The sequence below is a fragment of the Netta rufina genome, assembly GCF_964035555.1.
Source record: "Netta rufina genome assembly, chromosome: 1".
Classification (NCBI taxonomy): Eukaryota; Metazoa; Chordata; class Aves; order Anseriformes; family Anatidae; genus Netta; species Netta rufina.
The window spans coordinates 129,465,649-129,490,598 of record NC_140123.1 but is presented as its reverse complement, the minus strand read 5'-3'; the positions used below and the strand labels follow the sequence as shown (position 1 = coordinate 129,490,598).

The window sequence follows — 24,950 nt, the reverse complement described above, 5'->3', positions numbered from 1 at the left end:
GCTGTTATTTGACAGAATACAGATGAAGGAATCTGTGGGACTACACAAACTAAGAAATCTCCAATACAAGTGGGTTACAAAAGGAAAGAGCATATGGCTAAACTTAACTGTTTCTTGAACACAGAGCAAAAGGCAGAATAATGTCAATAGAACCGTGCAGCCAACTAACAGGCAATGTCTGTGTTATACAACTTGCTCTGCTGGTGATGACAGTTAAAACAAACAAAACAAACTGAAGAGCAGTTGAAGAGCATTTTACAAATTTTTACACTGTACATAAGATACAAGGAGGCACTAAGAAACCATTAGGGAAGTTCTATTGCTAACATTTAGCACCTCTACCAAGAAGACAGGCTTCTACTAACAGGCTTACAGTAGAAAACAAAATGATTGTGTTCACATTTGCTGGATTGTGGAAACAATCATCCTGGGAAGTAAATTGATAAAGAAACTATGCTATGCACAGGCAGCTACAGAAGTTGTTATTATTTGTGTTTGTTCTGTCTGGAGGGTCTGAATTCTTTCACCTTCACGACACCAGCACAGCCCAATCGCTGTCTTCTCTTCCATACTGAAAGAAAGCAAAAATGGAGTTTAAGGATAAAATTTAAAAGTAAAAGTGCACAGTAATTATGATAATTTCTTCTTAGATCTATCCTCATAAGGATTCATATCCAGCACCCTGATAGTAGCTTACATTATTTCTTATGCCTTCTGGTTTTGATTTGAGCAAAGCCTAAAAGTAGCTTGCAGATTTACACATCCTCCAACGAGTAAATTGTAAAGGGGTGATTCTGATCCTCAATTAGAGAAGGTACAGTATAGTCCTGCCTCACTAAAGCTTTCCATCAATTTAATATTGTTATTCCCGGAGGTCAGATTCCCTGAGCTTATTCCTAAGTATGCCCCTGCTCAAGCTCCAGTAAACATACACTTTTTTTTCTTTCTATTTTCAAGGTGTCATTTTATTACAACATTCTGACTGAATGTGCAATAAAACCAATCACAAATACCACAGAATGCAGTTAGAGAGAATTGCAACCCAAATAAAACAAGGTGTCTTCCCATACATGAACGAGTAGGATCACCAGGCAGAAATGAAGGTGACCTACTACATGGAGCTGTTTTCCCTTCCAGGGAAGCATACAGTCCCAAGGCAGCACTTTTGGTTGTTAAATTGTCTCTGTGTTCTAATGTCACCAGGCCTGTAAGCAACACTCCAGAGAGCCCCAAAAATGCACATATGGTTCATGTATGTAAGTAAAGCAGAGGTGGACAGGCTAGTGGCAGATGTAGGTTGAGAGCCCTTCCCCTTACAGTACCATATTCAGTGAGCTTGGAAACACTTTTTAGTGAGGAATAAAGTACTGTTTTTGGAGACTTTCTGTATGCAGAAAAGATCACTTGCTATTCACTCCAAGAGAAGGTAAAAGAAAGTTCCTCCAAATCCAACTTGTTTATCAGCAGCAAATGAGATAAAGACACACTAACATAGGGAAGAGAGAACATCTCCAGATAAGGATATGCCAGAAGAACACAATTCTAGATGCACAAAGAAATAACATTCAGTTTGCTTGCATTTTACTCTTTGATCCAGTAAGTAAAGCCTCTAAATGAGCTGCAAGTATATCTACTTTTTTTTTTCATTATTAATTTTGGTGTGCCTGTTCTGCAGTTTGTGACGTAGTTGACTAAACACTGCTGTGGTGCTGCACAGGACCTTGGAAAGAATTACTCATTGAAAGGATCTCCAGTTTACATTCCCAGATGTCAGTGTGGTTGTTTTGTGAATTGTAACCAAGAAAAAACAGATGTATCATTAGTTTAACCACAAAGTACTGAATTACCCCGATGTGAGGCAGTTTTGCTGTGGATGGGGGAAATGGAGGAGAAAAAAAAAGTCTTTGACCTTCACATTGTTGTTTCTCAGAGAAAAGATGACTCCCCCGCCACTCACAAATCAGAAAGCAAGGAAAAGACAGGAGATTACTTGGAAGTCTTGATGGCTCTAGGTACTATCATAATGCTCTGATGCTGATTTCAGAAATTGCAAGATCTGGTCTGAGTTGCCATTTGACTACGGTTCGAACCTACTTCCAGAATTAAAGAGAGAATGAAGATTCTGACCACAGTCAAGATGTTTTCATTTTGGAAATCAAAGCAGATTTAGTTTCCTTTTCTGACTCTGTCAAGAACACTATGACCTTAGGCTAGGCTATCCCATCCTTCTTTTTCTCCCACAGGTCCTGCTCTGTAAAAACGAACACATCCATTATCCTTCCCTAGCTGTCTTCCACTGGTCTACCCATATAGATTCTGTGACTTTGAAAAATATGTGCTTTTTGACTAAACCTCTGTTCACTGCTGTCTTTGACTTCAGTGTTCAAATGTATTTTTATCTCATGCAGTATAAACAATACATTTTACTTTCTATTCACCTATTCCAAGTTGCATCCTGATCTACATTTTAAAGAGTACAGCAAAAGCTTTTTTATTCTCAAAGTATGGAATGCAAAACCACAAAAACATTTGACTGCTATTTCAGTATGTTTCCAAACAAAAGAATCTCATGTCTGTATCTCTTAACTCAAGCAATTACAGAAGACAGTCTTCTATGACTAATCCATTCATAACTACACCATTACTGTATACATTGTAAATTATTTATATAAAATCTTTATCAGCCTTATGTAATCATGATTTCCACTCAGTGACAGGAAGGGAAATGTATATTGCAGTACTACTACTGTCTCTTTCAATTGGTGTGAGAAATTAAATAAGTTCTGCCCATGAGTTTCTAATTTGTCACTCTAGCTCTAGTTCCCACTGAACAGCTGTTCAAATCCAGAGAAATCCTGTTGAATACACAAGACTTGCAAAAGAACAACGAGCAGCATGAAAACAGACTTGAAAACACAATAATCAAGATAATCTGAAAACATTAAACAAGGATGTTTTGTACTCAAAGGAGTCAGTATAATGATATTGGATATGGATCCCTGCACCTCTTGGTCATAGGTTCAAATCCAGGACACTGTTGGTACTGACAGCTATCACTGCCTCACAAATGTCCATTGTCCAGAATGAAACAGATACATTGCCTTAATTCAGGCAACACAATGGCACAGAGACTTAAGCTATGTCTGGCTGTAATTTCCATTGCATTTTATTCTTCAGAACCTGCATATTCGTTGCAGTAACAGTCTCAGACTGCTCAAATGATAATAGCACTAGTCCAGTGGTGCTGCAAAGAGATCTTTTTTTTCCCTTCTGGTAGAATATATATAAGATCTCTGTGAAAGAGCTTGAAAAATGTCTTGACATTCATGAATATTATATATTCAATTTTGTGTATTACAGCATCATTTTCTCTATGACACTCTGTTGTCCACTTGAATGTAAGCTCATACTTCCATAGGTAGGAATGTGCAGAAATATAACCAATAAATGCTGAGTGACTCTTAAAGAGAAGGCAGCCTTGAGTCTCTTTAAAACCATGTTTCTAATGGTAAAGCATTCGAACTCCCATGGCTTTTTTAAAGAAGGAAGAAAACACAGAAGTATATGTGTTATGTAACAATCCAGCAGATTCTAGGAATGATGGATTTACTGTTGGCCTGCAACTAACGAACACATGCTAAGTACATTCAACTCTGTATGCATAATTGTAATGTATAAAGGTCCAAAGAAGATAAAAATTAGAAGCAATCCATACTTTTTCAGCCTCCTCCTGAGCCTTGAGGGAAAAAGGAAAGCTAACGATGGGCAAGGAGGAGAGGGGTAGCAGGGAAGGAAGGTAACCACAGGGAACAAGCTGGATGAATTTGTCTTGATTTGCCTTGACTCATAATCTACTGGCCAGGGGAGGAAGACTCATATTCCAGTGTAGTCTTCTGAAACAACTCCGGATTTCACAATCCATTCTTCTACAGAACAGACCTGCTTGTCTTGTAATACAAATGGCTAAAGCAGTACCTAACACCTCACACACAACATTCAAAAAGAAGGTGCTAGAACTGGCCTGAACTCTTTCCGATGCTGAGCTGTTCCATGACTGCAGTTAGAAGCGATCTGTGGAGACTCAAACTGACCATACGTTGTTGAAGGCCCTAACTTAGCTTTCAGAAGCACGATGTAGGCATCGGAAAATAACACAAGAATTACACAAACGACAGTAGATGTTAAAGATCCCTGACATACTAACAAGATGTCTTTAACAGAGCAGAGCACTATGGAACAGTGATCAGTATACATCACAATAAAAAGTATATCAATAAAATTATACAGTCCATAGCTTGTCCCTGACATAAAACCAGACAGATGGCAAGAAGAAGAATAAACTGATGGACACCAACAATGATGTGGTCTATTAGGCACTTAGGAATGAGAAAGATGAAATAGGACTGTGGTATGTAGGATTCTGGAGAAAATCCATGGTGTAGCATTGTGTACTGAGATGATAAAAATATTATATATAATTGACCTGGGAACACAGAGTACTAAGCCTCTCCCTCCCCTCAACAAATAATAAAAATTAGAACCAAAGATGCCTATGCTTCTTCCTAGCTGTCAGTCCTAGTCTTTAAAGAGAAAGATACAGATCACAAGCCATTATAATTGGCAGAGCTGAAACAACAGAAAAGTGGCAGGAAGAGCATCTTTTTGCTTTCCATGAAAGTTAACTCAGCCACCAACACAAAAGTAACACAATATCAGGACTTCTTTATTGAGCTAGCAATGCTCAATATTATTCTAAGGAAGAAAAGACATGGATCTTGTCATCCTTTTAATGAAAAATAGTCAAGTGGTCTTGCTGCAATATTTGAGCTACCAGGCTTAGAAAATATTTGAAAGTAAAAAAAAAAAAAAAAAAAAGCGGTTATGTTGGAGACCAGTACCTGTGAACTTTAAAAATATATAGAGAAGCAAGACTAAAGAAGAATAGCAAAAGAACCCTGTGTCAGATTATTTCTACACGCTAGTAAAAGGCCTGTAAAACAGAAAATTCAGTTTTAGGAATCTGTCTTAAGAAGTTCTGATTATTTTAAGGGATCCATACTGTTGCTAGGTACTGCAACAGAACTCAGTGTTCACTGACAGGAAGATAAAAATTTTAGTAGCAAGTCTAAGAACCTCCTTGAGCCAAAAGCTAAGAATGCAGAGCAGTAACTATCAGATGAAAAATCATGACAACACTGGCAAACAGCTACTACTATCAAATCTAAAATAAAGGGCCTAGCAACTTACCAATACCTACTCCTATCCCCAAATCCCCCACATTATTAAGTACCCTAAAAAAAAAAAAAAAAAAAAAAAAAAAGGAAAATAAAACAGTCAAATAAAATAAGGAGGGTCATCATGTTCTGCTCATTTATGGTAAATGAAACAATACTGATTTCCATGCCCAGACATGCAGGACAAGCACAGATTCCATATAGAATGTGATATTTAGCAAATCACAGAGGAAGAAACTGTTTTAAGAACAAAAGGTGGCCTTCTGATTGGAAAGTACTGAGAAACAGAAATGATGATCAGCTTGCTGTACCTAGTGAGTGCTTACTACTGTACATATCTCTCAATTGATTAGTCCATACTCATTTATGATTGTGGTTAATAAGATGATTCATCTATTTTTTCCCTTCAAAGGGAAACTTGTTACAACTGTGCTGGATTTTTACAGATAAGAGTAATATCTTAAAACAATATCCATTTTGGAAGATCAAGGGAAAAAGTATACCACTCTCCATCCATATAACTTTTTTTTTTTCATCTTGAGAAAATAAAGCTAGATAACCACAGCAAGCTAAGACATAATACTATGCCTATAGCACCATTATTAAAAATACTTGTTTCCAATGTTTTCATATTGTCACTTTTTACTATTTTATTTGGTTAAAGAAGAGCAAATATCTTACCTGGATATCACTCAGCTTATTCAGGAATCGGGTTGTTAACTGAGGTCCATTCTCCATAGTTGGAATGTGCAAATGCTAACAATGAGTAAAGAAGGTTGGGGTGGGGCATTGGAGAAGATGGAAGGGAGATAAGATGGAGAGAGAAGAGAAAGAGAAAATAACATAATAATAGCTTTATATAAATATAAATTCCTTTGGGTCAACAAGAATTTGAATAAGTATTTATCAAGCTTCCTAGTCCTCCTTAAAAGTAGGTAAGGTTAATTGTAATGTTTTAATAGGAGAGCTTGCTCAGCCAGTGAAAAGTTAAATTAGTTGTACTGTTATGCTGTTTTGAACAAAGGCCAATCTAAGCCTTCCAAGAGATCCATCCAAAACACACAGTTAATTGTACAGGCAAGATACAATTTCTTAACTAAGAAAACAAACAAACAAAAGATGAGAGGGAATGCCCTATTCTGACAACATACTAGTAACTCATTTGGCAAATAACATACTGACACTTCATCTCTCTACAAGCCTCAGGCAGCACTCTTTTTCCACCTCATTTGTGGGTTTCTTTGTTGTTGGTTGTGGTTTTTGTTTTGTTTTGCTTGATTGTTTTGTTTTTCTTTTGACTACAATTCATTATGAGAAAATTCTGGAGAGGCAAAAAAAAAAAAAATCTTACCTTGCCCTTGTACAAAATTTTGGAGATAGGACATACAATACAAGCTGTTCCAGCACCAAACATCTCCTTCACTCTGTTCTCTTCCAAGGCAGCTGTCAGGTCACTCATGGTGATGTATCGCTCAGACACTTTAAATTCTCCCTGCACAAGAAGAATTAAACAGAAATTGTAAAAAGTTTAACAAATTATGGTGTTTGTTGTTGCTTGTTTTCCATGGTTGAAACATCTCTGATAGAACTATCTTGTGTTTTTACTTAGCCCATTTGCAACCAACTAAGTTTTGGCTGTGATTTTGTGATCTTTTCCAACCTCATAGTATCACACAAGATAGACTCTAACAAAAAGGAAGCCGGTGATTTGCCAGGTAGAATGCTGATGACTAAATGGTACTTCCTTTTTATTTGGCACACAATGCCAAATATTGCATTAGGGAATAATACAGCAGAATTTGTCATGGGTTATGTGACACAGGATCTTAGTACTTATGGTCTCTAGAGTCCAGAAGTTTGTACAAAAATGATTCTTGTACAAGAACTTTCCATCCCACTCTCGGACAATTCCTAAGCAAAATACTTTTTATTAATTCCACCTGTAATGCCAGTTGGATGCAGTACTTTTCTGTAACACCTGGTGAAATTTTACATTGCAGTCTGCACGCAACTGTCACCTACAAAAATTAACTGTACTGCAGGTATGCATAAAGCAATTCACACTGGAAGCAGTCTTTAAAAAGGAGAAAAGTTTACCTTCTATAAGTGTTGAAGAACAAATAGCAACTGACTGAGGGGAAGCTTTTAAAGAGCAATAGTAATCATTGACCTTTGTAATATTCAAGTGATGGCTTTATGTAGACTTTATTGTCCTACCAGACCAAACTAAAGTTTAGCCCTTGTTTTATATGCAATCTTTTAAACATGGAACAGAGGTGCAAAAGAGAGCAAAGAAATATGATTAGCTCTGGAAAGGACAGCATTTCAAGAGAAAGGCAGGGACACCATGTAAGCAAGGTATCAGACAGGTTAGTAAATGGAGGACAGGAAGATGAGAACGATTTTTGGGAGAGTAGAAGACACCTAATTATTCATTAGCACTAAGGTGAGAGAGATTCTGACATCTCACTGACAGGCCCTAGCAACCAGGAATACCTGTCTGTCTTGTAAAGGAGACAAGTCTGAGAGGTGCATGTGCATATCTATACTAGTTTTAATCTAGATCACAGTAGTACTAGTATGAGTAAAGATGCATGAGAGTTCAATGTAGATCAACAAGTGACATATATACCCCACGAAGCATGTGCTTAGCTCTCTCCATTATGCTTAGCTCTATTCATTACATTGAACTGCAAACTGTATTTCAGGAAGTTTTTCAACTACAGGCAGTTGGAAGCTTGGAGAATACCAAGGGGAAAGTATCACACATGCCTACTTTATTCCTGTTATTCCTCCCTGAACATAACCCTGGGCAAAATGAGGAGACATGAGAATGGGCTAAATGAACCTTTGGCTGTATGGTATTTTTACCCAAGTAATACAGTATAGGCAGAGTGAAGAGTTCCCTGCATTTCAAGATATGAGCTAGTCCATTCAAGTGCCAGATAGGTACTTGGGATGGGTACATTACACAATTGGAATCTGTAAGCAGATAGATGGCTAAGATTGTGGGTTAATTTTAGGTTTCATGCTAGATATTAGGAGTAAGGGTGGAACCATGAGAAATAAGTGGAGAGACAGGCAGACAGCGCTGATAACTAAAATATAGTTGTGGTCACACATGGTAATTGTTTCTATCCTTGCTTGATGTTGTTGGTACTGGTGGATTTAATGAGAATTTTCATATTAAATACTATATGGAGCTACTTTAACAAGCTCAGTATTGTTCTCTGTGACAGGTTTGGGTATTCTGATGAAGTTGCTAGGAATCTATGAATCAATAGGCTTGTTAGTTCCCATTTAGGTTAATGGATTTGACTAGACCAGTTGAACTTCCAGATACTGAACAGCAGAAATACATATTTTTGTAGGTATTATAATATGATGTTTGAAACCATTACTGGAAAGGTCAAAGCACTTACCCAGTTGCGTGCCAGATCCAAAATGCTCTGTCTTGTCACTCCTGGAAGGATGATGCCATCTAAAGGTGGGGTTGCCAGTTCATTTTCTGTCAAATACAAGAGAAATTAAACAAAACAATCAAAAAACACCGAAAATGAAAATCAAAAACTTGTTCAATGTTATCAGAAATGTTCTCTACCCTGTAAGATGCAACATTTTTCAGAGTTTTGTGAACACAGACTGCTCAAATTTAACTCCAACACGTTACTGTTGAGTGTTTGAAACCTTTTGACTACACATGAGTGGACAGGGAAGAAATACATTTAATACATGAATAAATACATGGTAAAGGCTAGTAGTAAGATTTATTCCTCAGCATTATTCCATAATAATGGATTCACTGAATAGTTATTGGGAACCACTGAACAGCTGTCTTCAAATTCAGGCTAGAGAGACACAAGGGAAAGCCATGCCTAATAATGCCAGGGCAGATCATGACTCTCCCTGAACCACTTTAACTTATTTAGGAATATGGTGTTCAGTATTCCAAATGCTATAATGAAACATTTCCCAGGAATTTTGAAGCTTGTTTACTGAATTAGCAAAGCAGTAAAAATCTTGCCAAATTCATTTTGAAAAGAGACCTTCTTAATGATCTTTCCACTTAGATAAAAAAATAAATGTTCATCCAACACTAACTAACGAAACAGTAATACATGGTGATTCATACTTGGTAAATACTTAAATTTACAGTCAGTGGGTCTTTCAGGAATACTCTTCTTTTTTTTTTTTTTCTTTTTTTTTTTCTTTTTTTTTTCCTAACTGTTTTCTTTTCCCCTTGAGGATCCCCTATCTTTGTTGAACATACATAGATATTATCCAGATCATTAAATCCACAAACCATAATGTTTGGAGCAGCCGTAAAAAATCTCTAAAGGTCCTACACAAATTTGCAGCTGGATAGAAGACAGAAACATGCTATTCATCCTTGCATTGAGAGAGACCAATCTGAACTTAGCAGCTGAACACCCTGTTTTCAGCAGTCAGATAATGTGTGCACAAACACTGCCTGGCAGCTAGTGCATACACAACTCCAGGCTGACTACAGCATGCTCTCTCTCCTTCTCAGGACTTTGGGAGCTGGTGTGGAATAAAAGAACAAAGGATAATAAATGGAATTGTTCATTGAATCTGCTACTCATTGTCCATTCTCTTGAGAAAAGTCTGTTACTTTTTTAATGCAACCAGCTCTAGATTTATTTATTTTAATAAATAGATGTTTTTTCCAACTTATGCTTCCACATTCCTTTTATGAGGATCCACATGCACATATGTTATCGACATAAACTATCATCTCAAAACATGTAATGAGCTGCCCTAGAATAGGCTATATACATTCTGCTCTAGTTTGACTCACCAGTAGTACCATTCCCTAACCTATCCCAGATTCCTAAGTATAGGAGTGGTGTCTACTTTCTCGTGTAGTCAAGAACGATACAAAGTTCTTCACTCCTAATCACGATGCTCATCACATCCTAATTCTGGCACAGCTACCAAAAGAAGAGGACTTGAAAACTTTCCATGAGCCACAGACCTCCATTCTGAACAGTAGGAAGCTGATAGTGCACTTTCAACCTCACCTGCTATGGACTCTGCAGACACAGTCATATACAAGTCTTTCTCTAGCAGAAAGCTTCAAATAACATGGACCTTAATACCAAAGTTTGTGACTACATACCTTATAACATTCTCTTTCTGGTGCTTTTGCTACAAATCTTGTCCAGAACCCATTTAAGTTCAACATAGCATATTAACTGATTTGAGCTATTTTGAAAAGATGCCAGGTCAGACCATTCCCCAAACAGCACTGAGCAGACAGGACATGGGAGTCTCATAATGTTTCAGACAACCTGTTCTGTATAATTTTGTCAAGTATACATATGATGCCTACCAGCCTAGGGCTACCTAAAGAACATTTGCTCCCCCGGATATTTGGCAGAGCTGATAATACTATACAATAAGGTATTCCAAAATGTTTGTTCTCTGTGAATTGATGCCAAAGCAGGCTCCATGTGACATCAGATTGTCCATCTCCGGGTATGCAGGCTGTGAGCTCAGGCTCAGTTTGCCTTCTGAGTTATTCTGGTGGGCTAGGAGCCTTAAAATTTATAGCAGTTATAAAAGGGAAAAACATAATTTGAAGGAAAATGTTGGGGTTTCTCTTCTTTTGAATACTGTTATTACTTGTTATAATAGTAGCACTTTAAGTCCAGTGACCCATTGCACCAGACATGGTATAGGCACGCCATAACAATGGAACTCCCACAGGGAGTTTAAAGGTATTTTTAAAATGAAGTCTTGCATTTTACATAGCTTCAATTTTAATACACCCACATTTATGAACATACAGGAGATAATATTCCAAACATGGGATGCCTTCAGTACTAGTCAGACAACAACAATGCAGAGAAATTTACCAAAATTATCATTTACCAAATGATTTACCAACATAAAGTGAACTTCAGAGTCAATGATAACCCAGTGAACCCTGATTTCATGGATGTGAATGGCTGACTTTTGCTCCAAGTTTGTTATGGACCTTTCTATTTCTTTCTTCTCCTTATTTCCCTCAGGCTTTTCTTCTACTCTCCCCTCATGCAATCATTCCACCTTTTCATCTCTGCTGATTTCCTTTCCTCAATTACTTCTCTCTTTCTCTTTGTCTGCCGTATCATTCATGCTGCTCTTCCCTCCATGCTTTTGCTATGAACTCCTATTAGAGCAGAAGGTACAATAATTACTCTGTTAGTAGTCTACTTGCTCCCACAGCAGAAATAATTTTCCACTTACAGAACAGTAATCAAGCTTGCATGTTATTTTACCTGAGTGTTCCAGTAAGTCCTTTAAAATATTTAACCCTATGTATGGTGTTTTGAAGTGGGTTTTATTGATTCCCATTTTCTTAAGAAACTGAATTTTTGGCAAATGTGTACAGATTTCATAGTTAGCAACCTTCAGGTTGGACATTACGTTTAAATTTCAAGGTTTTCCAGAAAGTCAAGCTTATGTTCTAGGAAGAAGAAAAAAGATTATTTAAGGAAATAAGAGCTTTAGTGTTAACAGCCTCTTGGGAATATTATGTACTCTGAAGAGGCAAGTGGACAGTACAGCACGGTGACCAACATTTTCATTTTGTGAACATAAAACTATAAATAGTTATTGACAAATGGAATATCATGCTCCCTTATTTATGCAACAGTGGTGATCCAGATTTGGTCATATCACAAGCCTCAACCAGAGGAACAGGGGGAACACAAAAGTAGCATAGAGGATGTCATATTATTTTACAAAAAATTACTTAATTTCCTACAGTTTCCTCCACAATGTTACAAATGAGACATTTTTCCAGGCTCCCTCACTACCCAAGACAATGTGTCATGTTTAGTAACAATGTTGTAATTGAGAATATATAGCAAAGGCTTACAAAAAAAGCCTGCTGTCATTGGAAGCATGGATGTTCTTTAGAGTGGGCTTTACCGAGCTGGGTCCTTGGTTTGTTACACACCATGTAGAACACATTCAGACTATCCTGCAGTGACCTTTTAACACACAAACAGGGGCATTTTCCTTTTGATGATGATTTGCAATTTTTGCCTCACTTTTTTTTTTTTTTTTTTTTTTTTTTTGTGTGTGTTAGATCACTCTCTCTCTCAGCTGCAGAATTTGCATAACAAAACAAAAACACAGCCTAAGTATCTGTTGTAAAGTGAGAGAAAATAATAGCAGACACTTAAAATCACTATGTAAAGCTATAAGGCAGGTATAGGATGGCTCATATTGGCAGCAAGAGTCATTTTCAACTAAAGATATCATAAATTAAGCATTAATCAACACACTAGAAGATAGAAAAGTGCTCCAATGATGCTAATGACCATGTTGTGTGAAATGGCAGGTTTGCCAGTACACTGTTAGCCTGGGTGGCATGAATTACAAGTTGTTTGCTACGGCCACCTCACAATGGTACTATTCAGCGGTGCACTGGTAATACAGTGATTGGCAGATCTTTGGAACAGTACGGTGCTGCAGCTGGATAATTTCAGCATATTCCTGGTTTAAGTACAATGAGAACATTGAATTCTAATTATGTCCCCCCTTCACTGTCCCTTCCCTGGACAAAATGAGCCAAAATCTATTTTCATGTCTCTCTAGTGAAGTTACAAAAGGCGTGAATTCAGCCATCTAACTACACTGACAAGTCCACTGCTGTTATAATGAGATTGCTCATATTTACAGTTTCATCCACAAGACTTCACAGACTCATTCAACAATGAGAAAACATCATTTCAGTCCTTCAGAAATGGTAAAGATTTTGCAGAAAAACAAGTAATGAAACTGGAGATAGGAGTCAAGTAGCTGGATTCCCATTACACTACATTATCCAAAGCTGTCTCTATACTGCAGGTGAGCACTGTCAGAAAAATGGCAGTTTTCAAGGATACCTACAGCACTATGACTAAATCAGAGTCTAAACCCTGCATATGCTGCCATGCAAAAATTCAGTGACAATTTTCATGAAGGACCAGCACTCATGAAAATCGAGAGGTGTCCTTCCATTCACCACCATATATGCTGGCTCGTTCTTCTAAGGACTCAAACTTATGTGGTCTTCTAAGCCAGTAGTCAGGTGCAACTATTTGTTCTTAAGCACTGAATACTTGCATGCCCAGTGGGTGTTTCCAAGATGTCTAAATAGATGTCTGCTTATTAACTAGATAGTTTTCGAAGCAACATGTACATTACTCAGAGGTGTAGATGCAAAAAGTTAAAAACTGTTTTAAGAATAGCATATCTTGAAAGTATCATTTGAACACCACTGACATAGAATGCTGACTGACACATTTCTGTTTGCCTCCATTGGACATTCAAATTCTTCAAAGAAAGAGCTTTATCAGCTAGATGCTGAAGCACTTTTGGCCATGCTTCTGAAACATGTGACTTGCTGGAAAGTGATGATGGGAAAAACCCATGTGCAAAGGGAGAGTTTGAAGAGTTGCACAGCCATAAGGTGGTTTTAGTATGTGTGCATTGTTTCTGACACATCTCCAGGATAAAGAACGCAGCTAAAACTGACAGCAAATCTGCTATGCTACCCATATGTGACTAGACTCTGTCCTTCTGAGCATGTGGAAGGTTCAGCTGTTTAAGTATGTTGTTAGGCATTGCTCATGGCTGCTCTGGAATCTCCTCTTTCATAACGGTAGGACTCACCTATCAGTTCTCAGAAGGGAATAGACATTCCCTTTGTTAAGTCATTTCATTAAAAAGTTTATGATTGGCACTCTAACAATCATTTTGTGGATTATAGAAGGAGGTCACTATCCCACTAAGATGATGAAGTGGATGATGGCTGGCATTTTGGGGGGTCCAAATAGCTTCTAGAAGCCTTGTACATAGAATATGAATACCTGCCTTATGATCCCAACTGTCTACTCTAATAGTTTTCATGTTGTGTGTCACTATACCTCCATCTTCATTTATCCAGTATAGAAACAGATTCATTGTTCCAACTTCGGTTATTTGGTGATCTTCTCCATAGAGCCACAGAACCTGCTGGCAGCCTAACTCCAGGGCTTCTTGCTGGGCATAAATAGAAGAACCATAATTCCTTTCAGAAACAAAAAAGAAAGAGCAAACATATGAGTATCTCACTGGGTATTTTCTTATTTCTGTGCAAGGTTCAGTGCCCATGTCCTTTACTGCAAAGGGCTCATTTTCCATTAGAAGTACTTCACTGTTTTTGTTTGTTTGTTTGTTTGTTTTTACTAGATCATTTTGTATCTACAGCCCCCAAATTTTGAAGGGCTAAGTAGCATCAACAGCTCAAACATATCCATCCAAATTTTCTCAGAATTAATTCTTGTTTCATTTTCTGGATATTCTAATCACTGCAATTAGACACCTTAGTAAAGAATTCATCTTTATTTAGCAGTTGGAATCATGGACAGATGCAATAATTCTCATCCAGAGCATGGTTCAAAAAAAAGCAAAACCAAAACTATCCACCTAATCTTAAATATGTCAAGTGAACAGATGAGTAGTTAGACCTCTTAGAATACAGAACCTTCAGAGGTAAGCTATTTCTTTTCTAGTAAAAAACATTCACAGAACTAGTTTAACAAGAACTAGTTTACAAGTTCTTATTACTAGTTTACATTCACAGAACTAGTTTAACATGAGCAAGTGTAGAGTCCTGCACCTGGGAATGAATGACAACATGTATCAGTACAGACTGGGGGATGACCTACTGGAGAGGAGCTCTGCAGAGAAAGACTTAGGGGTCCTGGTGGATGACAGGTTGACCATGAGCCAGCAGTGAGCCCTGGTGTCCAAGAAGGCCAATGGGATCCTGGTGTGCATTAAAAGGAGTGTGGTCAGCAGATCAAGAGGGGTGATCCTCCCCCTCTACTCTGCCCTGGTCAGGTCTCACCTGGAGTACTGTGTCCAGTTATGGGCTCCCCAGTACAAAAAAAAAAGATTCTTTCTCCTGGAAAGAGTCCAGTGGATGGACACAAAGATGATATGGGACCTAGAGCATCTTCCTTATGAGGAAAGACTGAGAGACCTGGGTCTGTTCAGCCTTGAGAAAAGAAGACTGAGGGGGGATCTTATCAATGTTTACAAATATCTTAAGTGTGGGAGACAGAAGGATACGGACAATCTCTTTCCAGTGGGGACAGGACAGGGGGCAATGGTCAAAAAATGGATCATGGAGAGTTCTACACCAACATGTGAAAGACTTCTTCATGGTGAGGGTGATGGAGCACTGGAACAGGCTGCCCAGGGAGGTATATATCTCCTTCTCTGGAGATATTCAAGGCCCACCTGGACAACTACCTGGGCAACCTCCTCTAGGGAACCTGCTTTGGCAGGAGGGTTGGACCTGATGATCTCTGGAGGTGCCTTCCAACCCCTACAATTCTGTGATTCTGTGAACTTATTTTTTTTTTAGTAGCTCTAGGAGCCACAGATTAGCCTTGATGAATTTCATGTCCTTGAGGGGCAAGTGTTTTCCAAAAATGTTGCCTACAGGATGAACTTAACTACATAATTTATGTTCACCCTGTAGCTGCTCTGGGAGGAAAATAAAACAAAACAACCACAACAACAACAAAAAATGCTTAAAACAAAACAAAACAAAACAAAACAACCTTTCACTTCTCATGTTCAATAACCATCAAACCCCCAAGTCAGCAGGTCCAAAGTGCAGACTGCACTGGAATTCAGGTCTCGGCTCTGGGCCACAATTGTAAATCAAGTCAACAGTGACTCCAGAGTATTCTCTTTTTAACAGCAAATTAAAGAATGCAGAGGAAACAAAATATTTCTCAAACTCAACAAAAAGCAACAAGTAGGAGATCAAAATCTCAGAGCATCAGACCAAAGGTAGAAAAGCTCTTTTCTTGCCAATTGATTATTCTAGTAGTTCAGCTGAGCAGCACTTGACAGTTACTAACTTCCTGCCTAGAAAAGAAACTCTCAGGTAAATACAAAAAGCCTTGCTTAAACCAAAGACCACTTTTGCACAATTAAATCATTTATTTAGCCACATCCCAGTTGCTTGCTCCAGTCAAGTCCTAAGCAGCTTAATTCTGACAACTCAAGTATGTGAACATAAATAATTATGTTTCTACTTAAGTGGCACTTTGGCCTAGTTCAGCAGAAAACTGCCAGACCATGGACACATATACACAGCTAATTGCCTCATGCTTTTCCAGAAACACCCATACTTCCCTAGCTAACTGCAGATGGCTTGTCAGGACAGTCTGCCAAGGATGAAGGTCAGCAGTCAGTGCTGCTCACTGCCCAGTTGGCAGTGGACCACTATACTGAAAGCTGCATCACAGGAGTGATATCTTCAGTGTCAACTTCTGCAAGGAAAATGAGCCAAAGTACTACATGGACACCTTCCAGGTCCAGTTCCTCAGCCTGAGAGGCTGTAAAAATTGTCTCTCCCCGTAGCCCACTTGACTGTAGTATCCAAACAAAAATACACAACTGAATTGTATAGGTAATATTCATAAAAGACTGCTTTGAAATCTTTGTCATAGTATATTGTTTGCTTAACTGCTACATCTAATACCCCTACTTCTGCTAGATTAGACACTTCACTAAAAAACGCATCTCCTTTGTGAAGTATGTGGAGATAGATTCCATACAAATGCAGAATCAGGTTTTCTTACCCTCCCAGTTTGCAGTCCCCTGTTCCTCCTTTCCAGGCTCTTACATATTTGGGATCTGCCCATAATGATATTGGACTAAAGCTTCCACTTGCAAAGTAAGGGCCCACAGGGCTCAGTATGACATACAGTAGAGCTTTAGTTGGCTTCTTCACTCCAAGAGAAGGCTGAAAATAAGGAATGTAAACAAGTAAAGTTACAGGTTTACTTCACTCTGAACATCAAATGCACAATTAGCTTCTGAAACACTGTGTACAGAGAAACTGTAGCAGTGGAGTGCTTTTACCTAAAAAATGCAAAGTTCTGCAATGAAGAGGAAATATTTATATAACTTCCTCCCCCATCCTAAGCAACATGACAACACTAGTTTTATGTACAGTCACCACTCATTTACAGCTCTTTTATTTGTCGAAATATTATTTTTATCTTCTCACATAATCTCAAGCTTTTGAGAATTCAGAAATTACCTCAAGAAAACACTATATAATTATACGAATTAATTAGAGCAGTAGCCTGCAAAACCTTCTGGGGAGGCAAGGACCACCATGAGCAATAGCAATGGCGGAAAAACCACTGTCAGCTGTATTAGTGATGAGAATTAACCAATGACAATTAGAACTGTCATTGGTAGAGTCAGGTGCTGGCTCTGTGACAATCTCAAATGATTTGTCTACTGGAAATGATTCACACAGCAGGACAGAAAATAACGTGGAATGTATTACTTTTTCCCCTACAGATGGCTTCTCATGCTTCAAGTCATCACTTTCAACACCTGAAGACAGAGGTGAAAAGCCTGACACTGGTCAAGGTCTGAATTCTGCAGCTGAAGACTCTGCTTATATATATGATACTTGGCAAAGCTTTAGAGTGATCACAAAACAGTTGAGGTTGGAAGGGACCTCTGGAGACTCTGGACCATATGCAGTTCTTGGGATCTTACAGGCAGCTGTTTGGGCTACTATTTCCTCTCCACTCGGAGGAACTAGTCCCCTAAAAAGAACAAGCTCATCCTTGGGTTCTAATGTTAAGTCTCCACAACTACTAGTAGTAGTTATTGAACTAAATTATTCTAAAGAAGAAGACTTGGACTAAAGTTTTAAGCAAAATACTGTGCACAAAGCACATGAAGCTAGACTGGGAAGTACGGGGGGAAATGAAAAGGTAAACATGGAACTACTGGAAACTTCACAAGAGTCTTCCTCAGGTGCAAAGAGGATGCTTTTGATTTCTGTCCACCTTACTCTTTCAGCAAAACTTTTAACAAAATAAACATTAAATAATTGAGGTCTTGGTATTTTTCATCATTCTTACACAATTATTCAAAATATAATGGTGACTGGGTTTTCGAACTGGGCTGATTCAAAAAAGGTCAACAGGACTTGCAACTCAGGGACAACACATGATATTGTGGAAAGGCCAGATATGTTGTGTACCTTGAAACAAATCTCAACAGAATTTCCAAAAAATGAATGAGAAAAAACTCTTAATATTAACACTTTATGGTTGCTGAGTGGTGATCCTTCCATCCCCAAATCTGCAACTAGTTTACAGACTTTAAGTTAACAAAGTCCTAAAACACGTGTGTATAGTGCTCACGTATGCTAGCTACATAAGGGTATGGATATTGCAGAAAAGTGACTTGTCTAGTTGGGAACCACAAGTTCTTTAGTTTCTTTGTACTATGATCTACCACTCTAGCTTTCTCTCTTGCTGCTGCTAAAAAAAAAAAAAAAAAAAAAAAAAAGTTAAAAAGTTTTAATTCAAATACACTTCCTGCTTCTAACTTCTGTACTCTCACATATTCCCCTGATTGTTAATATTTTAAAGGCATACATTACCATATAAAAGGCATTTATACTTAAAATACAAAAACAAATAGAATTTAGGTTTTACTGTAATTGCTTATAATAGATGATTCACTTTACTTTCTGTGATCTGCCTCAGTATATCCACTAGATGGTGGTGTGGTCAACATAAATTTGTTAAGTAGAGCTACAGGTGACTAATACAGAGGTAAAGAACATAAAAACAAGTTGTCCCTGAAATGTAATACCGTTGCCTACCAACTGATGCATATTTGCCTTTATGGATGAAGGATTTTGCTTTGTGCTTAAATACATAAAAATTAAAAATGAAAAATAAAGTTTAAAACCTCAGTTCCGATTAAGGTAGGACGGATATACAGGCTGGCAGCAGTTGAGTATGGGACCCACTCCTTTTCTACTTCCACAAGTTTCCGGATGCACTCCAACAGCTCGTTCTGGTCAAAACTCTGGGAAGGAAAAACAAAGGGAGAAAAGAAAACAGAGAAATATAACCTGAACAACCTGTAGTCCTTATAGATCCATATGTTAAGGGGAACATTTCCTCAGCCCATAGGGTTTCATAGGACTTCCTTGAATTCATTTCTTAAAGATCCCATTTAAGATCCCAAAGTCTTTGCCTCTGTGCCTTCTTATTTGTTATCCCAAATGCCCTCCTGCTGCTACAAAGCATCCTCCTGAGTTAGGAAAAAGGAGCTATTGACCTTTCTTGCCTTCAAAGCACATGGAAAGAACTCCCTGTGCAGCCAACCCTCTCACTTCCGAGGGCATGCTGTGAGCTTCGGCAACATCTCTTCTGCAGAAGAGATTTGGATTAGAGATCCAAAGGGCGCACAAAGTCTCCCAATTTTACTGCAAAGCTAATAAGCATGGGAGGAAATTCATTGGCCAATATACAACTGCTTAAAAGCAGCATGAATTTCTAGCAAAACCAAAAGTGAAGGTACTCAGAGGTCAAAAGATTTAACTGAGGCAAAAAGCAAGAACACTAGCAACAGAGCAATTTAATCAGCTGTCTGCATGCAAACAGAAGCTGTCTGCATGCCTACAGAGCAGTGCTCATCTCTCAGAAATAGATTGTGCACACCTGAGGCAGTAGGGACACAATGCAGAAAGGAAAACACTGCTTTGATTTAACAGAAAAAATAACTCCTAACCATTCACAGAACAGGATCTCTTAGAGTTTAACAGAACGATTCAAGAGTTAGCATACTTGATAAATGTTACATTACCATAATGTTTCAGAGATTTGCACTCTGAAAATAAAAATACGCTCTGACTTAAGGAGAGTAAGATGTCTTGGCTACGTACTGGCAGAGTTGTTCGTCTTGCTGATCGTGCCATCCTGTCCATGTTGAGGCTTGGTCGGAACAGGCGGATTTTGCCATCTACTCCTCGGTAAGCCTTCATTCCTTCAAACAACTACCAAGCCAAAAAGGAAGAAAAAGAAGTTGGATGTTACTTGAGGCATGCTATCCCATGATGATCTGTGCAAAAGTAGAACATGCCTTTTGGAAGTGAAATAACTTCACTTTCCTGCTCACAGTACTCAAAGCATAAATGCTAACTAATTAATCCTTGCAACACACTCCTGTGAGGTATAGTATTACAAAGTTTATATTACAAAGATGACTTGTCTGTGCTTCTGATACATCTTTCTCTGTCAGGTAACTTACTGATAAATGTTCTTCTCATAATTTGGTTACAACAATTAAAATTTGTAGCATGTGTTTGACATAACTACTCCCTTACATTATGACTGATATTTAAGGCTTAGCCAAAACAGTACTCTCCCTTATGAAAAAGACCCATTGAATTCAATGATATATTCTAATCTTTATGAGGGCTCTGTCCAAAACAGATTTTGGCAAGAAGAGTTTGATAAAGTAATTAAGGGAAGTCTGTTGCAGTTCATGCTGTAGTCATAGCAAAATCTTGGTCACTCATGTCTCCCATCTGCTCCTATACTGTAGAAGGGGGGTTAGTTAGCACGTGAGACAGGTGCATCAGCTTCATACTAGAGGAATAATGTATGCAAATGTTCTATCTACTTAAATTTGTCAGAATTGTCCCATCAAACTGCAGAACATGGATGACTAATGCTGACAATAAACTTACCAGAAACTCTTATCCCACCCTGCCCTCTCAGCGGAATACTCTACAGGGTCCTCTAACTAAAGCAAAAATAAAAAATAATTAAAAAAAAACTTATACCCACTAAACATCCATAGTTATTTGCAGTTACAGTTTGATAATTTCCAGTTTCAGTTTTAGGTAGATAATACATGTATTATATAAACATATTAATATATACATGTACATATGTTAAATTATTGTTTAGATTAAGTATTAAATGTTCATTCATGCTTACTTTGTTCCAATTTTTATAGATTATTTTCTGAAGCATTTCTTTGTACGTTAAGTTTTACTTGAAGTTCCATGACTGTAACTGCATCACTTTTGTCAGTGTCCTCAGACTTATTCCTAACGGCTTCCCCAAAAATGTCTGCAAATTCATTCTAAATGGTTGAAGGCTATATATGCAATTTTTTGATTACGGAAAAAGATTCTTACATTTGTGTGTAAGTAATTTTAATATAATACTCGAGGCTTCATTATTATTACATTCTACAATATTTTCCCATAAGGATCAGTGAAATGTAATGTTTAGACAGAGTCCAGACAGAGTTAGGTCTTTCCACATGACAAATTTTAATTGTGTTGTAACTGGGTTGCAGGAATCCTGGCAGTTTCCCTTAGGCCACACACAAATTATGCAGGAGAACCAGAATTAGAACCCAGAACTTTTTGCCTTCAAAATATAACTTATTCCTATGGCAATACAAACCTTACTAAAAGCTTTGTGCACAGATAGTAAAACAAAACCAACAAAACAAAACAAACAAACTGTTCCTAAGATAGACATTGTAGCTACAAAGAAAAGAAAAAAAAAAAAAAAAACTAATGGCATAGCTGGTGTAATGGTTGATACTTTTATATGAGTTTTATTGAATCAGTTTCTTATACCACATTTCTGTAATGCTACAAGTTCTTATCACAGAACAGTTTTTCCCCCCCCACCCTTCTTCCAAAGACATTCACCAAACTTATTAATGAGAGGGAAAAGGAAGGAATGTTACTACTAAGATTTGATCAATGGTTTGAGAGAAAAAAGAATCACATCATTACTGAAACACAAAGCGTTCTCAAGCTGTTAAATCTTTTGTTCCAAAATACTTTTAACCTTCAAGAGCTCAGCAAAACCTCTCACTTATTAAAAAGGGAGATAGTGATGTGTTCCAGAAATGCCCGTCTTGAATGAGAGCAACTGCACCAAATGTTGCTTGATGGTTGGTTACTACAGTGGTGTGCAAACAATATTATCTGATATCTGTACATCACAGGAACTGGATCTGGAGTTCAGCAGATCCAGACAATCACACTGCATCATGAAGGGCAAGGAGAAAGGGGAGGAAATGCCAAATTCATCATTTTTTTTTTATACCCACTGTGTATTCATTGAGCCACAGCATTGGCACCAGACTCTCCTCTGTCTGTCCTCTTGGCTAGAGGAAACGTGATGCAGTAAGGGTAAAAGAATAAAAAAAAAAAATGGAAAAAAAAATAAGAGCATATTCATATTAGCAATGACTTCAAACTGGGCCAGAGGCCAAGCATTAAAGCAATATGCTACTAAGAGTGAAATATAGATTTGGGACTCCAGCGTGGTTTCTTACTCCTTGGGCAGATCAAGAGCTGCAGCATTATTCACAGGGGCCTGTTGTAATTTACACAGGAACTTCGGGAACTAGGTGGGAAAAAACAACAAGCACAAAAAAAAAAAAAAAATGGTGAAGGGAGGAGCACAGGGACAACAAGCAGGGAAAAGCTCAAACCTTCCCTTTTACTAGCGGATTAAAAAAAAAAAAAAAAAGAAAGAAAGAAAGAAAAAAAGAATAATAAAAGAAGCATGAGAAACTCCACTAACTTCAGTGGAGAGACTCCCAGACTCCCACCTACACAGAGATGGGAGGAGAAGCAGGCTTCCATTTCTCCTGTATGCTCCCAGGTAGCTCAGTGCACCCTACCAAAGCTCTCACACAGATGTGAGTAGTGCTGAAACTGCCCTGGAGGTGCAAAAGGCAGCTTTAGATGGTAAGTAGCTAAGCACGGAAACTATTAACCACGCTGGTTTCCGACTTAACATTTCACTTTCCAAAGTTCCTTGCCGAGTATTCTCTGCGTCAATACACTTCTATATGCCAGATCTCTCAGAACTTGTTTAGAGTTCTCCAGACCAGTTTGGATGTGCAAAAAACCATCTGTGTAGTCTATCCTGCAATCCAAGCTATGAGCCTTTAAAACAGCTTAAAATTTCACAAAGTGCGTGTTCAGTCCTCAAATTAAAGTTATGCTTGGAATCTCACACAGTTGTATCCAGGGCTTCATTAAGTCACATCAATGACAGCAATTGCACTGATCCCCTGTCAGTGACCTAGAATGCTTTCTCACATGAATTTGCCACCATACAGGAAAGAGTTCACCTTCATTAGGCTAAGAAGTTAAGTGGGCTGGAATCCACTGACCACAGCTGGTTCTGAATTATACCAACATAAGCACACCCCTGGCTGTAAATAGGAAAGTATTCTGAAAGGGCATCGGTTATCAGATCAAAATGTAACTCAACACTAAGGCAGTAATAGTTCATGTATTAGAAAGCTACAGTTTCAGAAACTAATTAAAAAAAAAAAAAAAAAAAAGTGGTTTCCAAAGGGATTTGGGTACTCACTTCTATAGCATAATGCAAAGATGAAGAGGCTGGATGCAATGAGAGGTTCTCAAGTGGTTTAATATAAGGTTTCTCCCATCCTGATGCCAAAGACCATTCAATCGTCAGCATATTATCAGTGAACACAGTTCCAAATACCAGACCATTGGGGTCTGGTTTTTCCTTGAAAGTTGTAGCTGGTATGATAACCAAGTCTGAAGCCTGAAAAAAACATGAAACCCAAAAGTAAATAAAGTAATTAAACCAGACTGATTGAAAAATACTCCTCCACCAGTGAACATGGAAAAATACAGTATTTTATCTGCAGGGGTAATTATGGACAGAATTGCTAATTGTGACTACCTCTAAGTAGTTGCCAGAGCATTCATATGTACGCACCCATACCCACAGTGCTGCTTAGATCAGTTGTTCACATATTTTGAAGCACTTTTAAGTGAAGAAAGCAATACAAGGTGGAAAAAAAACAAAACACAAACACACAAATAGAAAATTATCAGATGAAAATTTCTTGGACAATTAGATTAACACATCTATATAAGTTCCAGAAACTGCCAGATTCTGTATCTCAGAACTTAAGCTGATCATCAGAACCTCACAACTAAGTATGTTGCACTGATTTGCCTTTAATGCATAAAACCAGAGTGATGGACCTAAGTCAGCAGGTTACTTGGGTAGCACCAGCTTGTTCATTCACATTTGTGTTTTCCTAGAAAGATCCTATTAGCACAAAGAAGGCTAAATGTTTCCCTGCATGATTAACAGTAGAGTAGAGACTTTCCCTTATGAGCCATGACTAGCTGCAGAAACGCAACATAGTTTTTTGTATTGGTTTTGGTTAGGAGAGAGTGAGTGTTTTTCATAGTAGCTTAAATAGTGTTAATCATAAAGAACAGCAGAGGAAGGAGGAAAGCAGGATCTCTGGCATGTCACTTCCCTTTATAGATAGATAGGGGCAAAACAACAGGAGAAAGCTATAAGTCTTGATCCACTTCTCTCATTCTCTTTCTACAGTTTCTGAGTATTTAAGCTGTGCTGGTCAGAGAGTGAAGGAAGAACTCAAAAATCCCATTCGAAGCTCCGTTTTCTTTCCTAACGTGACTCAGAAAGCATCAACCCTTACTACAGAACCCAAAGTGAAACCTTACTCCTCTATGCTGGGTGCATATAGAACAGACTAGACTGCAGTACTTCAGATTCTTTTCAAATTACTTGTCTGGACACTAAAAAGGAGGGTACTACTAAAAGGATGGTGTCACTAAAAAGGAGATACCACTAACTTGTGCTTTTCAGACCCTGCATATATTTTACAAAATGAGAAACAACTAGTCCCAAGCTTTTGAAAAAACACACAGGCACCATCTCTGTCAACAACCTGATTTTCAAGATGTCTTTAATAACAGTGGTCTGTTTCTTATCGGTATTTTTTGTTGTTGTTTTCCCTAATGGCTTAGATGTGAAATTAACT

General features: G+C 38.0%; 1 protein-coding gene across 6 annotated transcripts; it reads right to left on the bottom strand.

Moving 5' to 3' along the window:
* Positions 1 to 471: 471 nt before the first annotated feature.
* Positions 472 to 23,611, bottom strand: BCAT1 (branched chain amino acid transaminase 1; the record flags this gene model as incomplete). Of its 6 annotated transcripts, XM_084306517.1 has the most annotated exons (9): positions 472 to 571; positions 5,916 to 5,990; positions 6,586 to 6,726; positions 8,657 to 8,742; positions 14,159 to 14,301; positions 16,877 to 17,040; positions 19,026 to 19,145; positions 20,008 to 20,118; positions 23,486 to 23,596. In XM_084306517.1, 9 exons carry the CDS (start codon positions 23,594 to 23,596, stop codon positions 530 to 532), a joined length of 993 nt encoding a protein of 330 aa, XP_084162643.1. In that variant the 3' UTR covers positions 472 to 529. The 6 variants fall into 6 exon arrangements, with proteins under 6 accessions (XP_084162643.1, XP_084162646.1, XP_084162645.1 ...); XM_084306520.1 differs by lacking the exon at positions 6,586 to 6,726 and having other exon boundaries at positions 23,486 to 23,611; XM_084306519.1 differs by lacking the exon at positions 19,026 to 19,145 and having other exon boundaries at positions 23,486 to 23,611.
* Between the last annotated feature and the right edge of the window lie 1,339 nt (positions 23,612 to 24,950).